Below are 16,900 nucleotides of genomic sequence, written 5' to 3' on the forward strand. Positions count from 1 at the left end.
TTACATAATGATGAAACATGCCAATTAAAATAGGAAAGATACAAACAACACACATCCTACAACCCCAGTGTATCTTCTCATGAATGTCTTTACACACTAATAAAGATGCAAGAAATTCCTGTTCCCTTCACAGTTCAGGAAGTACAATCTCTTTGCTACAAGAACAGGAATGTCTTGTATCTTCATTTTATCGACTGAAGATTTTCATGAGAAGAAAAGATTGTGCTGTGACTGTATCCGACAGACCCCTGGATGCAGGTGTTTGCCGAAACACAGGCCGTGTTGGGTCCCTCAAACTTTGCTTCCTCCCATGATTGACTATTGTTCCATCTGTGGCCCTTCTTCACTGTCCTGTGCATGTGCCAATATTGCCATTAGCAAGCGGCCATTAAAAAAAAAAAGTGACTACCACCTCTTTTGTAGGCAGGAAAGCCTTATGCGGTAATCCTACACTAATCAGCATGTAGTCATGTAGATACACTAGCTGAAGCACAGGAACACACAAGCCAAGAACACCAACACTTTTTAGCACATAGTGCATGCAGATTTGGAACTTACTGCATGACACCTGAGCGCATCCCATGGTACACCATTTATGTTGTGGTAAGCATGTGGTACTGCTTACTGTGGCTTAGAAAGAGGGGCCCCTAAATGCTTTAGGGAGGATATGGGCTGATGGTTAGCCCAGTGTTCTTTTTTTTTTCTTTTTCAATTACCATTTTTTATCTATTCCATGCATCCACCAACCTTCTGTGAAAAACAGTTTCCTGATATTGTTCCTTTGTCTACCTTGCAGTTTCATACTCCTAAGCCCCAGTTTTGACTGTTTTTCCTTTGGAAAATTGTTAGGTTCCTGTTTATCTTCTGTTATACACATTTAGGTCCTTACTTGCTTTTAATTTTTCACCCACTCAGCTGCCATTACAACTCATCCTCAGTGGCCCCAGTTGATCACTGCAGCATTTGCGCTGGGATTTATTTATTTATTGCATTTGTATCCCACATTTTCCCACCTAAATTTGCGGGCTCAGTGTGGCTTACAATACCTTGTGAAGGATGGAAATACATTGTTACAATACGATTATGGGTTACATTGTGAGGAGTTATGGGAAGACAAAAGTCAAGTCAAAAATCGTGAGGGCGTGGAAACCATGTGAAGTTACAGTGGGGAAAAGATAGGCGATAGAAGAATTTCAAGAGAACATAGGGTATAACTTTGTATCTGTGGTTGGAGTTTGAAGTGTGGTGACAATGCGGGGTGAGAGTACTTCAGAAGGGAGTGTATTGATGCATTTCTATTAGTATGTATGGACTTCATGTGTTTTGATCCTTACAATAAATTTTCTCGAAGAGATGAGTCTTCAGTTGTTTGCGGAAGTCGGTTAATTCGTAGATCATTTTCAGGTTGCGTGGTAGTGTATTCCAGAACTGCGTGCTCATATAAGAGAAGGTTGCTGCATGCAATACTTTGTATTTTATGTCTTTGCAATTAGGGAAGTGGAGATTGAGGAAGGTTCTGGATCTTTTAGCGTTTCTGGGTGGCAGGTCTATTAAGTCAGACATGTATGCAGGGGCTTCACCGTGGATGATCTTGCCAGTGAAAACAGCACCTGTCCCTTCTGTTAGGGCAAGAGCCCAAATTTTATACTCTTGAACCAGTCTAATAGCACCGTTCTTTCCCACCCTGTCAACTGTGATTAAATGATTTGGCTACATTTGAAAGGGTGTAGAGGGCAGAGAGGACCCAGTGATTCAGTGGTCCCTAGAGCCAGAAAGCTGTCTGCTTTGGGATTAAAGTAGGCATAGGTACACGTTTTTCCATGGATAGATTTTTGCTGGAAGAGCAAGCAGATTTGGAAGTGCCGTCTACACGTGCACACTACTACTTAGCATTTCTATAGCGCTGCCAGGGTTACGCAGCGCTATACAAGTTTAAACATGGGTTTACTGACACAAATGACTTAGTAAATTTCCCTCTGAATGAACAAAAAATGCTAATCAGAACAGGCTATTGGTTTTTTTTTCTGTAGGGCTTTGATAATTGTTTTCCTGTCAACACAGCTACCGCCTCTGAAATTTTAGAAGCTTGGTTTGCTATTTATTGCTTGGTATTGCTATTTATATCGATGAGCAGGTTCCAAGACTACTTTGATTTTAGACTTAGATCCCCATCTTTCAGTGAGCAGAAGGTGGTAACATTTCTAAGTAAATAAGCTTTTTCTGTATTCAAGAAACAGATTTACTAATGACATTTTCTTAATCAAAAATACATTTTATTAAATACATTTTCTATTATACATAAGAATTACATACAAGGTTCTTAGCTAAGAACTCTAGGCCAAGACCACACCCATAGTAAAACACAAAAATAGTAACACCCCCCCCCCCCCCCAAAAAAAAAAAACCCTCTGCTTTTGGAAGGCCTCTTACAAAATTAACAAGTTTTTTTTGTTAAGTGGACTGTATGGTTTACTGTACTAGTACTGAAAGAATTAACTGCTTTGGCAGAAAAATTTCACAAGAGTATATACAACAACAAATATGAATCTACAAAATAAATCCACTGCTGACTTAAGTGCTACTTTTTGCTATACTATGGGCGGCATATGTAAGGGGATGGGTCTTGGTGGAGGGATAATGATTTTGTACACACTCACACATCATAGAATGAAACTGCATTACACACAGGAGAGAATGTTATCCTCACTACAACCAAGTACAGACAAGTGTTGCAGCAAAGCCTCTGGCAGCAGAAGGGAGTACAGTCCAGGGGCAAAAGTCTAGTATCCCAAAGTACAGAGGGAGATTAGGCCCAGTGATAAATAACTGTTAGACTTCAAGATGTTTTATCATGGACATAGTTATTTCTCATTCTCTTCTATTTCCAAGTAGCACAGGCAGAAATGATCCTTACTCATGAGTAGCAGGGAATTACCACTGGAGTGCCAACAGAGGGACAGCACATGAAAACTGTCTATAGACAGATGGAAGTAAGCATTAGGCAGTTACAGTCAAAGCAAAGGAATGAATAATTCACTTAACTAATTTTAGCAACCTATATTTTAGGTTTGTATAAACAGTAATTCACATTCACAGTCCCACTTATCTATGCTCTCATCCAGCAGTGGCCCAAGGCAATCTGCTGGCTGAGGCAGGGATAAGATGGCGGCGCCCTCCCCCCCCCCCCCCCCCCCCCCCCACACACACACTTTCTCTGCCAACTCCCTCCTCTCCCCCACCCCCCAAATTTCATAGCATGCAACATCAAAGGGGCTGTTTGCCCATGGGAGGAACATGGGCAGAGCAGGGGGGCATTCCCACCAGTTAGGTGCGATATTGTAGAATATTTGGATTTGCTTGCCCAACTGCAATAAATTAGACATATAATGCAGAAATCAATTCCATAAAAAAATTTTTTTGTTTTGTTTTAACTATAGTTAGAACATAGAGGATTGCTGACAATATGAAACAAAATATATGTAGAGGGAAATAGAATTCAGTGTAGGCTATAACCACCAGCCAAGCTCAATATCAGTGAGAATGCCGACAATTTTGACTCCTTGGAAAAACTCTATACAATCATCAGAATTCCTTAACATCCCCCTCAAAATTATTCTTATTATAATTTATTTAATGTCTGTTTTGTATCTTTATTTGTTTACATTTTTATATGTAAAGTTTTGTATATGATCATTTGTATACTATCTAAATAGTACCTGGGGTGATCAGGACATAGAGCTGCTCACAGGTTATAAAATATAAGTGTTCACAGGGCCTCAGCAAAGAGATATTTCTCTCCTCCCTGGCTTAAGATTGGAGAAAAAAGCCAGTACATTCTAGATAGACTGAGCTCCTCAGCCAATCAGTGCCCAGAACAACAAGTTTTAAAAGTAGCTGGCTACATCACTGCAGGTTAACTTCTTCTCTGTGTGCTAACTAAAGAGGGCACAGTCATTTTTCTCTGTAACAGCTTTAAACATGTACCACCTGCTAGCCAAACTACAGAAATACAATTCAAGAAATAATACAGTTGACAGGCTTAAAACTCACTGTGTCATCACACTTGGGCGCTCTCCTGTTACCAACTTTATATACTGTCTTTAAGGAACAGGAAAAAGTGTGAATTGTCTTTATGCTTAGACGTTCTCTTGTCCCTAGCTCTATACTCCGTCCCTGTCAGACGCAGTATAGAGCTGGCGACAGAAAAACTTCTAAGCATAAAGATATGTTACGCTTTATCCTGTTCCTTAAAGACAGTATATAAAATTGGTAGCATGAGAGTGCCCAAGCAAAAAGACAAGTTACGTTTTTCTTCTACTCTTTGAAAAACTGGTGCTTTTTTGGTGCGGATATATATATATTTCGTGTGTTAGTTCCCTTGAGGATCTGCTGTTTGCATACAAAACTTTATATATAAAAAATGTAAATAAAGATACGAGACAGATATTAAATAAATTATAATAAAAATAAATAATTTTGAGGGGGATGTTAAGGAGCTCTGATGATAGTATAGAGGTTTTGAAGTGAGTCGAAAGCATCAGCATTCTCACTGATATTGAGCTTGGCTGTTGGTTATAGTCTACACTGAATTCTCCTATTTCCCTCTACATATATTTTGTTCATATTGTCAGAAGACCTCCAGGTTCTAACTGGTTATAGTAAAAAAAAAAAAAAGTTTTATGGGATTGATTTCTACATTAGATTTCCATTGGATTTATGTCCCCTTGAAATTTTTAGACTGAATAAATTGAATGCCAGCATTTACACCAAGTTTTGGCAGGTGTAAATGCTGGCACCCAAAGTTAGACACAAAATCCACACTAAGGGCCCTGTTTATTAACCCGCGCTAAAAGTTTGCATGCCTACAGTGTGGCTTAGTAAACAGGGCCCTAAGCTAGTATTCTATATAGGGTGCTCTGTACAGAGCACTCTAAAGAATACTAGCTTAGTGTGAATCATCTTTGGCCATCATTTATCGAATCCGGCCCATGGTGTGGAATTTCAGAGACACACCAGTCAATAAGAAATGTGTTTCAGAGTGCAGCATAATAAAGAGCAATGATACTGTATGTCAGCAGTTGCATAACTAGAACAGAACAGATCTTTATGTCAATGTGAAAAGACTAAAAGGAATAAAAACATAAGCTTATAAGAACATAAGAAAAGCCATGGTGAATAAGTCCAACCGTCCACCTAGCCTGTCATCCTGTCCTTAACAGTGGCCCATCCAGGTCACAAGTACCAGGCATATCCCAAAATTTACAGGGACGAACAATGGCTCTCCCAAGTAGATGGCTAATTTTTTTTTTTTTTTTGTTACATTTGTACCCCGCGCTTTCCCACTCATGGCAGGCTCAATGCGGCTTACATGGGGCAATGGAGAGTTAAGTGACTTGGCCAGAGTCACAAGGAGCTGCCTGTGCCGGGAATCGAACTCAGTTCCTCAGGACCAAAGTCCACCACCCTAACCACTAGGCCACTCCTCCACTGTTGCTACTATTTGAGATTCTACATGGAATGTTGCTATTCCACTAGCAACATTCCATGTAGAAGTCGGCCCTTGCAGATCACCAATGTGGCCGCGCAGGCTTCTGCTTCTGTGAGTCTGACGTCCTGCACGTACGTGCAGGACCTCAGACTCACAGAAACAGAAACCTGCGCAGCCTTCTACATGGAATGTTGCTAGTGGAATAGCAACATTCCATGTAGAATCGCCAATAGTATCTATTTTATTTTTGTTACATTTGTACCCCGCGCTTTCCCACTCATGGCAGGCTCAATGCGGCTTACATGGGGCAATGGAGAGTTAAGTGACTTGCCCAGAGTCACAAGGAGCTGCCTGTGCCGGGAATCGAACTCAGTTCCTCAGTTCCCCAGGACCAAAGTCCACCATCCTAACCACTAGGCCACTCCTCCACTTTTCCTCCAGGAATTTGTTCAGCCCTTTTCTGAATCCTGTTATGTTGATTGCAGCTTAACAGGGCTTAGCGCAGGACACCCTGCAATTTTGCAATGGGAGTGTGGAAACCATGCAGTAAAAAATAGTTTATTTTTCTGTAAAAGGGGCATGCCTGGGTGGGGTGGAGAGACAGCATTTCTGCGCCAATCAGCGAATCTACATTACTGCGCATTATCTAATTAGTGCATGAGCCCTTACCACCTATAAAATGGGTGTCAGTAAGTGTTCATCTATTAATTTTTGTTAGTGGCTGCACGCTAATGGCAACATTAGTGCTCGGCCATTAATTTGGAACATGGCCCTTTTCCAGCTGCACTAAAAACAGCCTTAGTGCGTAGGAAAGATTTGCATAAGGGTGCACTAAAGCCACTTTTTCCTGTAGTTTAGTAAAAGGAGGCCTTTAGCTGGACACTACAGTGACAGCCTTGCACCAGGGTTCCTGCCTGAATCCTGCAATCAATCAGACACCACATCTGGCAATAGGTGTCACCCTTAAGTAATGCTCACAACTCCTGCTTCCCCGGAGGCTGTTAATGCTGCCTCTGCACCATCTCCAGCTAACCCAGTGAGTAGATATCCTCAATTTTATCCCTGCCCTTCCAGTTTGTTTTTAAATCTCATCTGTTTTAAGATTGCCAAATGTTATTAAGCCAGGGGTGTCCAACCTCAGTCCTTGAGAGCTGCCACCCAGTTGGGTTTTCAGGATGTCCCCAATGAATATGTGCGAGATCTATTGGCATGCACTGCCTCCAGTGTAAGCAAATAGATCTCATGCATTTTCATTGTGAAAGTTCTCAAAACATGGCAGGGCAGAGGTTGCATACTCCTGAAAGCACAGCATCCCAATTCCAACCTCATAAGCAATTACAGCCTTACCTTGTGTTGGCACTTGCACAGACACGCAGCCAGTTGGGGACCACAGGTACACCTTGCTGTTACCTGTGCAAATTGCAAGCCTAGACTGACAGGGGTCCCAGTGGAAGAAACGGACATCCATCACCTGTTCCAAGACCACAAACAATTTCATTTTCTGAACATCCCAGATCCAGATGGTATGAGGCATGTTATCTATCAGATATATTGAAAAAAAGGAATATTATCTAAATGTCACCACAACACATGATTGAATAATGTCTTTCACATTTAACTTCTTAATCATAATTCATAGAGCCCAGCAGCTGGTCAGAAGCCAGTCATAAAATAGCAAGATTAAATGTATATGGATGGCAAAAACCAAGTTACTTACCTGTTAACATGTTTTTTGTAGGATACGAGTCCTCACAATTGGGTAACGTCATCAAATGGAGTCTACACAGATAAACTCCAGCTTAATTTCTAGAAAGAGGCATGCCATCATATGTGACTGACTTCCTATTGTTGCCCTGCTTTGCATTATCACATGACTTCCTCAGCACAGAAAAAGCTCGGTTTTAGTAGATAACTCCTAGGGAAGGCATGAGCAGGGCCAGGTCTTAGGCAGGGGCAACAGGGACGACCGCAAAGGGCCTCACACTCCCAGGGGCCCCGCAGCCCTCCATGAACCTACCTTAATGCAAAGCACACGTGCTGGTGAAGTGGCATACTAAGGGCGAGGTGGTGCGCCCCAAGTGCCAATCATGAAGGGATGCTGCCATGAGCGCCTGTCCCCCTCTCCAACTGGTGCGGTATTCTTCTCCTTTCTCTCTCCACCCCCTACCCACTCACCTACTTGCCCGCTGCAGGCAATGAATCAGCGATTTAAGCGCCGCCTTCAGGCTGCCCCCAAAACCTTTGTACAGCATCCAGTCTACGTGGGAACAGGAAGTAGCTGTGTACAGCAGGCTTCCGGGTCAGGCTGGAGGCGACCTGGAAGTTTGGAGTCCTGCTCCTGCCTCGTGGCTCTGGCTGCTCACTACTCTGCTCTCGGAGGGAGTCGGGGGCTGTGGAACACCATGCTGCCTCCCCTCCTGTGCTCAGCTCCGGGCTCTTCTTCATCCTCCTCTCCCCAGCTAACATCATCGAGCTCTGCTGGTAAGTGGTAGTGACCCCACCCCCTCAACTCAGGGGTGGGGCTAGGCAAGGAGCTGGGGGGCCCCACCAAACTGGCCTGCACAGGGCCCCGCAATTGCTAAGACTGGCCCTGAGTGTGAGGGTATATGCTGTCCATGGAGAACACCTGCTACAAGTAACTTGATTTTTCTTACAAGTGGGACACTAACTACTGGCTGGTTTCAACTGAAAAAGAGGCATACGGAAGGTGCTGCCAACCTGCAGCCAAAACTGTTTTTGGTGTCAATAAACCTTTGCTAGTTTTGTACTCCCCTCATCTCCCACTTTTAAAAGTCAGTATGGAAATTAAAGAAAATAGGCTGGGTGGTGTGGATGGAGTCCCTTTCCAAACAATAATGAGATGTGAATATACGGACAAATATCTATGTTGAAGTTTTGCAAATCTCCAGCGAGGCTAACCTTAAGTAGGCTACCGATGCAACAGAGTTCGGACACTGTGAGCTTCGATATGTCTCTCTAAGATCAAGCCTACTTGGGGCATAAGTGAAGCAGAAACAAACAACTCAAAGCAGAAAGGGATCATACGAAAAAAAAAATCAGAGACCAGCAAACAGCAGAGATGACACCCATTGGCTTGAGTAGGCCAAGATACAAGTGTAGACCCCACACGATCCTGTTTTGACTGTTTGTCTTCATAAATCATAAGCTGACGCTCATCAGGAAAGCTTCAAAAAAACAGGTTAGCTTTTGCTACGGAAGCAATGTCTCAAAGAAACTGCACTGGAATTGGAGGACGTGCAACATTTTTGCCCTTGGGTTCCTCTTCCATCTCTAGCATAAATGGAAGGGCATCAAGAGCCTCCATGGGAGGTTTTGTGTGGAGGACAGGGATAAGGTAGGCCAGTGGATACCCTACTTCAGAGACTCACAGGCTTATATTAAGAATTCAAGGAGTGCTCCGATTCAGACCCAGAAAATAATTAATGGAGAGATCTGGTTCTGCGCCTGGCTAAAAGTCAATGCCTCACTGGTTGTCTAGGCCAGTGCTTCTCAAGCAAATCCTCGGGACACATCCAACCAGTTGGTTTTTCAAGATATCCACAATGAATATGGATGAGAGAAATTTGCATACCAAGGATGCAGTGCATGCAAATTTATGTTGTGCATATTCATGGTGCCCGAGAACTGGGTTGAGAAGCACTGGTTTAGGTTCTAATCTCAACTGAACTTGCCCCCTTGTCTACCTATTAAGATGTTGTATTGTACAAACAGCATTAACATCATATCTATGTTATTTTGAATGCTGAAATGTGTACCTATTGTTTCATTTGTATTGTGCTGACATTTGTGTGCCGACATCATGAATATCATATCTGTATTACATCCACACTGCCTACTAAGGTATCATTTGTATTCTGTGATATCTATCATATTTGTTTGTGCCATTAAATGTTTACTTTTCTGATACTATATAATGTTAGTCCTATTACTAGGATTCAATTTTCTATCTCGATGTTTTCCTTCATTGATCGTATTTATGCTTACATTTTATCATTTTACTATTGTTATGCTGTTAACTAAATTGTACATTTTATGTCAAGCTGTACCTGCTGCTCACTGCCTTGGGTGAATGTCTTCATTAAAGACGGTTAATAAATCCCAATAAATAAATACCTAAATCTACACCTGTGCCAAAAGAAAGGGAAAGGTTTTTGGGTTTAGCTCACACTTTCCTCAGTTGTAGATCACAATGAGTTACATTCAGTTAAAGTAGGTACTTGGCTCACAGTGGAAGTTTCTACCTGAGAACAGAGGGATAAGTGATGTGCAAAATCATATGCTGCCTCAGTGTGATTTGAACCGGGCTTCCTTGGTTCTCAGCCCGCTGCTCTAACCATTAGGCTACTTCCTGCCCTTTTTCACTAGAGATGGGCATCAATGTGGCTGACAGATTCCGGGGCCTTGGTGTTGAATCACCCTCCAGGAAGAGCATGGATTTTGAGGTTCAGCTGCAGGATCCTATGTATCAACCTCACCAAAGTGCTGTGGAGAGAATTTAAGGGTCTGCTCAAATCTTGCTCAGAGTTCCTGTTCTTCCGCAGACTGCCAATGGACTGGACTTAGATGACAGCTGCATCAAATCAAATGACTCCCTGAGGGGGGGGGGGGGGGGAATCAGCCCAACTGGGTCACCATATACCAAAAAGTGGGTGTCAGTCGATGAATGCAAAAAAAATGAAGACAATTTAAAAAGCATGGTTGAAAGCATTAATTAGGGACACAAAGAGAAAGAGGCCCACACATAAAGCATGAATTGGAAAATTTGACGCAACCCCCCTCCCCTTCAAAACCCACAATATTAGAGAAAGAGTGGGTACATCTTACTAACTCCACAGAAAGGCAGTGACTGAGGTAAGGAGTCAGGTGCATTAGTGTTGATGCCTCTCATAGTAACATAGTAGATGATAGCAGATAAAGACCTGAACGGTCCATCCAGTCTGCCCCACAGTCACACTCATCAATTCATAATTAAACCAACAAGGAATGTGGTATAAGATACTTGATCCTTGTTTTTCTTTGCCATTCTGGGTCATAGACCATAGAGGTCCGCCTGGCACTGTCTTTAGGTTACAGCTACTGGAGTTGCCGTCAAATCCCATTCCAGCCTACTCCGATCTGTCTTGTCATATATGGGACATAGACCTTAGAAGTATGCTTGGCACTGGCCTTAGCTCTTCACAGCCAGATTTGCTGGCTAAAGCACCATTGGACAAATGTTCTTACTAAGCTGGAGAAGCTTATCCATGTAGGCTCCATCCAGTGGCTGCCCAAAGACAGCACCAGCTACAGGAAGGAGGTTAATTTTGCCATCCATAAACATTTATATTTCAAGTTCACAGTCTTGCTTTTTATGACTGCTTCTGGCCAATTATGGAGCTCTATGAATCATGTTTTTATGTATGATTAAGCAGCTGAACAAAAATTATGATTAGACTCTCATAATGAAAACCACAAACTTAAGCCTGATATGTGATCCCATAATTCACTGCATATAGTCACACACAAGTCAACCCAAACATGACTCAAGTATTTAACAACTCAAGAACTGATTTTTTTCAGTCTAGTTTTTCAATTGCATTTTGCTTTCTTTGTAGTTGTGGTGTGCATATGTTGTCTGGGGGGGGGGGGGGGGGGGGGGTAAGGAATGTTGGGGTAGTTGCTGGAGAATAATTTTGGGGAGTCAGGAAGTTTGCAAGAGTGATGGAGCAGCTGTGGGCTGGTAGTTTTTTTTGGGGGGTCAGGTATTTTTTGGGGAGTGGTAGGGAAGTTGCAGGGGGTAGTACTGGTGAGTGAAGCAGTTGCAGGGGCAGTAGTTTTTTGGGGTTGGAGCAGTTTATGGGGTGGTGCAGCAGTTGTATGGGAAGCTAGTTTTAGGGGATGGGTCATTTTGGGGGATGGTGGAGCAGTTACTGGGGATAGTTTTTAGATGTAAGGAAAGGCTGAAGCGGCTAGGGCTCTTCAGCTTGCATAAAAGACAGGTGAGGGTAGATATGATAGAGGTCTATAAAATAATGAGTGGAGTGGAATGGGTAGACGTGAAGCATCTGCTTACGATTTCCAAAAATACTAGGACTAGGGGGCGTGTGATGAAGCTACAAAGTAGTAAATTTAAAATGAATCGGAGAAAATGTTTCTTCATTCAACGTGTAATTAAACTCTGGAATTTGTTGCCAGAGAATGTGGAAAAGGCGGTTAGCTTAGCAGAGTTTAAAAAAGGTTTGGACGTCTTCCTAAAGGAAAAGTCCATAGACCATTATTAAATTGGACTTGGGGAAAATCCACTATTTCTGGGATAAGCAGTGTAAAATGTTTTGTACTTTTTTGGGATCTTGCCAAGTGACCTGGATTGGCTACTGTTGGAAACAGGATGCTGGGCTTGATGGACCTTTGGTCTGTCCCAGAATGGCAATATTTATGTTCTTGTGTACTTATGGGGGCAGCTTATCAAGTAGTGAGGCAGCTGTGAGTAGAAAACAGGGAATGAAGCTGTTTGAAAACGAGGAATTCCCTGTCTGCTGTTTTTCACACCGGGGCAATGTCTCAAACAGTTTTATGCATGTCATGACATTAAAGAACCGTAGCAATGAAAGGTCCAAAAGTTTCCACAGAAATTCAACACAAGAGAGAAGCAAGTGGAAACACAGTTTCAAGAGATCAAGCCAGGATCAGGGTTGAGATGCTCCAAAAAAAACTTTATTGAGGACCCAACACGGTCCGTGTTTCGGTTTTTTTAAAAAACCTTCATCAGGGGTCTAAAAGATAACAATCAATCATATATATTGTTAAATAAAAACAAATTAAATCAAATACATTACAACAAATATAGAAATGTAAAAATACACCACATATAACAAACATAATATATAAATAAAAAGAATTTTAAAAAATTTTTCTATTATGAATCAAATTCATTGATCGAAAGTGTCGACTGAATCCATATATATATTGTTACTATCAAATGGATGTCATAGGGAACAAATGGTAAATCAATTATAAGTAATTAATTTATGAGACAATTAGTAAATTGATTATATGTAATTAAACCAACATTATAAAACCGTTTCCAAAAATATTATGTATTAAAATAATTTGATTAAGTATAAATATGACCCATAATATAGTGTATAAATTATGTATGATATATAACAGAACTGGTGTCTATGGATGGAAGAACAAAAAATATATATAAATGTCATGAATTTAACAGAAGGCATTAATGTCATGTATTAAAGAAAAGGCAATGATATGCTGAATAAGAAAAGGCAATGATATGCTAAATGAGAGATGAATAACAGGTAAATAACAAAAAGTTTACAGCAGATATTATCTTAATGAGAAAAAGCAATGATATGCTGAATGAAAAATAAATAACAGGTAAGTAACAGAAGATTTACAGCAGATATTTTCTTAATGCATATATATTAAATGAAAAGGAAAGAAAAAATCAATTGAACATACCAATCAGTAGTAGCACAGGAGATATACTGACAGACAAAGGAGCTTGTGAAAATGTGGTCTCTATAAAAAAATTTTAATAATTAAAAATCATAATCAATATTATAATAATATGTTGTATTGAAACGTTTAACGACCAAAATTTTGTTATGTTTAAAAGATATATAACTAACTCATGATAGCAAAAAAAATTTTTTATCATATTAAGTGAAAATATATATAAATTCACCATCTATGAAATCATGAAGTAAAAATAAAAGGTTTTGAACATGTGTATCCAAATGTCGGTAATTTTATCAACAAACGTAAAAAACTGAGAGGACAGAAAAGGTCTACACTTACACATTCCAGCAAATCTAAAAGAGGACTACATGTCAATACAAATTATATACTACAAATTATGCTAGCGCATAAGATATGTGTATATGTGCATATCCCTAACGAAAAGGGCACCGAAGGTATTGGCAGAAAGGGCAACAACTAAGGAATATATACATATATTCATGATGTTGTATCAATCGGTCGTCGTGTTTTGATAAAAAACCTTGTATATGAATTCAGTTTTGGTAAGGTAATAAAAAACTAAATGCCAAGATCCACTCCATGCTAGTATGTGAGATATAGATAGATATATCAGTATGTGCCTTACGTTTAAAAACGCCCAAAGTTCTAACAGAAAAGATATATCGATAGTAAGGTTATCATGTAGTCAGAATGAAAGCCAGCTACATATATATCAGTGATTCCGTGTCGGGTAAAGATGTTATGCTAAATAAAATCAGAAAAGAAGAATACCTTACCTTGAATGAAAAAAAATGTAGCCTCGTACCAACAGGTATAGTTTGAAATTGTATTGAAAAGGGCGCCAAAAAAGACATTATTTAAATAACGCTATGATGTAACGTGGAACCCGTGGATAGGGTATTTCAAATTTCAAAATAAGGATTGGCACATATACTAGCTAATGAAAAACGGGTAACAATTACATTAGACAATCATTGTAGGGGTAAGTGAATGAAATGGATGGAGGTATAAGGTGATAAATATGTCACACAATCATTTAAAAGATAATTAGATGAAAAGCTAAAAGAATTCATAGAAATTAAAAAGTTAATCGAGAAAACGATTTTGAAGAGCTCAATAGGATAATAAATTAATGAATTAATATTTAGGAAATAACCAAAAATAAGGGATGATAGAGTAATAACCAAATAATTAATCAAGTAATACTTAAACGATCATTTAAACAATACATATGTAAAGACGCCAAAATTTGTAAGCGATGTGTCAGCCTATTAGTAAGAAATGTCATAAGAAGTTAAACTGAGATGAGTACAACTCTGAAGGACTCGACAAAAAATATAAGTACATATAGCAGCAGTGGTAAATGGTTAAAATCATGACGTAGTAACCAAGGTATTTAATTAATTGTAATGGTACTGGAAAAAGATCAGATAAAAAATAAATGTATAGTATTTTAAACCAATAGCTAACAAAAGAAAGAATAAGCCTATAAATTAGCTCCTTGGAATCAATATATAAAACGAAAAATCGTTAAAACAATTGTTAATTGAATATTCATGATGACAGGCACATTAGTACCTATTTGTATAACATCAGATATCTTTCTCTATTGAAACAAAGGGGTTATAGGGCTGTTAAAATCCTATAATGACAAAATAGTAATAAAGAAAAAATTGAAAATAAAAATAGGTCTATCATCACAAACAAAGTAGAATATTCATTATAAGAAACATAGATCTAATCCAAGAAAGAGAATAGTTTAATGCTTCTGCTAAGAGATAATATTTAAAAATGATTTGGTCATATATTGCAATAGAATATATTGGATACACATGGACAGAACTATCAATAAATTACTATCATGGAATAAAAATAAAAATAAAAATAATGATACTAATAATAAAAAAAAGGTCTGTTATCGCAAATAGAATTTCATTATAAGGAACATAAATCTAATCCAAAAATGAAAATAAAAATAAAAATAAAAAGTGGTTTTATGCTTCTACTACAAAATAATATTAAAATTTATATTTTGAATATATATGGACAGAATTATCAATAAATTACTATAATGAAATATTAAGATTGCTATTATGAAGTATTAAAAAATGAAAACTGACATAAAAAATTGATACTGGTCGTAACGTAAACATATAAATAATATCAAAATATGTATATATATGAGTTAATAGCAAAAAATAGATCAAAATAATTGATGAATTAATGAAAAGATTTTTTCAGAGAAAGTGTAAATATTCAATTTCTTTATTGAGACCTTTTGGAGCTACACATTCAGCTTGATATATGGCACGTTGTTCTGCTCTTAATAGTTTCTGGTCAATATTTCCACCACGGGGATTTTGTTTAATAAGCTGTAATACAAAGAATTTTAAATCATCAATGCTGTGTTCAGCATCGATCCAATGTTCAACTAATGGAGCTGATTTAACCTGCCTCCTGATGCAACTACGATGTTCAATTATCCGAGTTTTTATTTTCCTTTTAGTCTTACCAATGTAGATCATGTTGCAAGGACATAAAATCATGTAAATCACATTATCAGAATTGCAATCACTATCAAATCTTAGTTCATATTTTTTACCTGTAGAGGGATGTATAAATAAATCTAACTGGAGGGAGTGGGCACAGACAGTACAAGAATTGCATGGCCTGTGTCCACCAAATTTACGAATAGAATTATCTCTGATCATTGGAAGGAAAGATGGAACTAAATGATTTCTTAAATTAGGGTTTCTAGAAAGCGCAAAAATTGGAACGACTTCTTTGAAACATGGATGGATCTGAATGATATGCCAGTGTTTTAAAATAATTTTTTTAAAAGAATGGCTTAAGGATGAAAATCTAAGAGCACAGACTAAATCTGGATTAGAAAAGGATTTAGCGCCAGTATTCAACAGTTCTTCTCTAGTTTTCAGACTGGCTTTTTTAAACCCTTCTGTGATACATTTATTCGGATACCCACGTTGTCTAAATCTTTTCTTTAAATCTCTAGAATGTTTATAGTAATCATCTACATCAGCACATATTCTCTTAAGTCTTAAAAATTGACAAAATGGTAAATTATCTTTTAGTGCTCTATTATGGTAACTTGAATAATGTAAATAGCAATTTTTATCTGTGGGTTTTCTGTATAATGAGGTGGTAAGCCAATGTCTGTCCTTTTTAACCTCAATGTCTAGAAAAGAAATACAGTCTTTATCAAATTGCATTTTAAATTTCAAATTTAAATCACATGTATTGATCCATTCATGAAATTGTTGCAATAAAGCATAGATGGTGAATTTATATATATTTTCACTTAATATGATAAAAAATTTTTTTTGCTATCATGAGTTAGTTATATATCTTTTAAGCATAACAAAATTTTGGTCGTTAAACGTTTCAATACAACATATTATTATAATATTGATTATGATTTTTAATTATTAAAATTTTTTTATAGAGACCACATTTTCACAAGCTCCTTTGTCTGTCAGTATATCTCCTGTGCTACTACTGATTGGTATGTTCAATTGATTTTTTCTTTCCTTTTCATTTAATATATATGCATTAAGAAAATATCTGCTGTAAATCTTCTGTTACTTACCTGTTATTTATTTTTCATTCAGCATATCATTGCTTTTTCTCATTAAGATAATATCTGCTGTAAACTTTTTGTTATTTACCTGTTATTCATCTCTCATTTAGCATATCATTGCCTTTTCTTATTCAGCATATCATTGCCTTTTCTTTAATACATGACATTAATGCCTTCTGTTAAATTCATGACATTTATATATATTTTTTGTTCTTCCATCCATAGACACCAGTTCTGTTATATATCATACATAATTTATACACTATATTATGGGTCATATTTATACTTAATCAAATTATTTTAATACATAATAT

General features: G+C 38.3%; 1 protein-coding gene across 2 annotated transcripts in view; it reads right to left on the minus strand.

Moving 5' to 3' along the window:
• Positions 1–2,407: 2,407 nt before the first annotated feature.
• The window catches only part of WRAP73 (WD repeat containing, antisense to TP73), a 56,808-nt gene continuing 42,315 nt past the window's right edge, over positions 2,408–16,900 (minus strand). For both annotated transcript variants that reach the window (XM_030185987.1, XM_030185988.1), the window contains exons 11-12: positions 6,836–7,027; positions 2,408–2,974 (exon numbers count right to left, since the gene is read on the minus strand). In XM_030185987.1, coding sequence (XP_030041847.1) covers positions 2,862–2,974; positions 6,836–7,027 — 305 coding nt within the window. In that variant the 3' untranslated portion in view covers positions 2,408–2,861. The remainder of the gene's footprint in view (positions 2,975–6,835; positions 7,028–16,900) is intronic.

Source organism: Microcaecilia unicolor, chromosome 13 (genome assembly GCF_901765095.1).
Source record: "Microcaecilia unicolor chromosome 13, aMicUni1.1, whole genome shotgun sequence".
Lineage (NCBI taxonomy): Eukaryota > Metazoa > Chordata > Amphibia > Gymnophiona > Siphonopidae > Microcaecilia > Microcaecilia unicolor.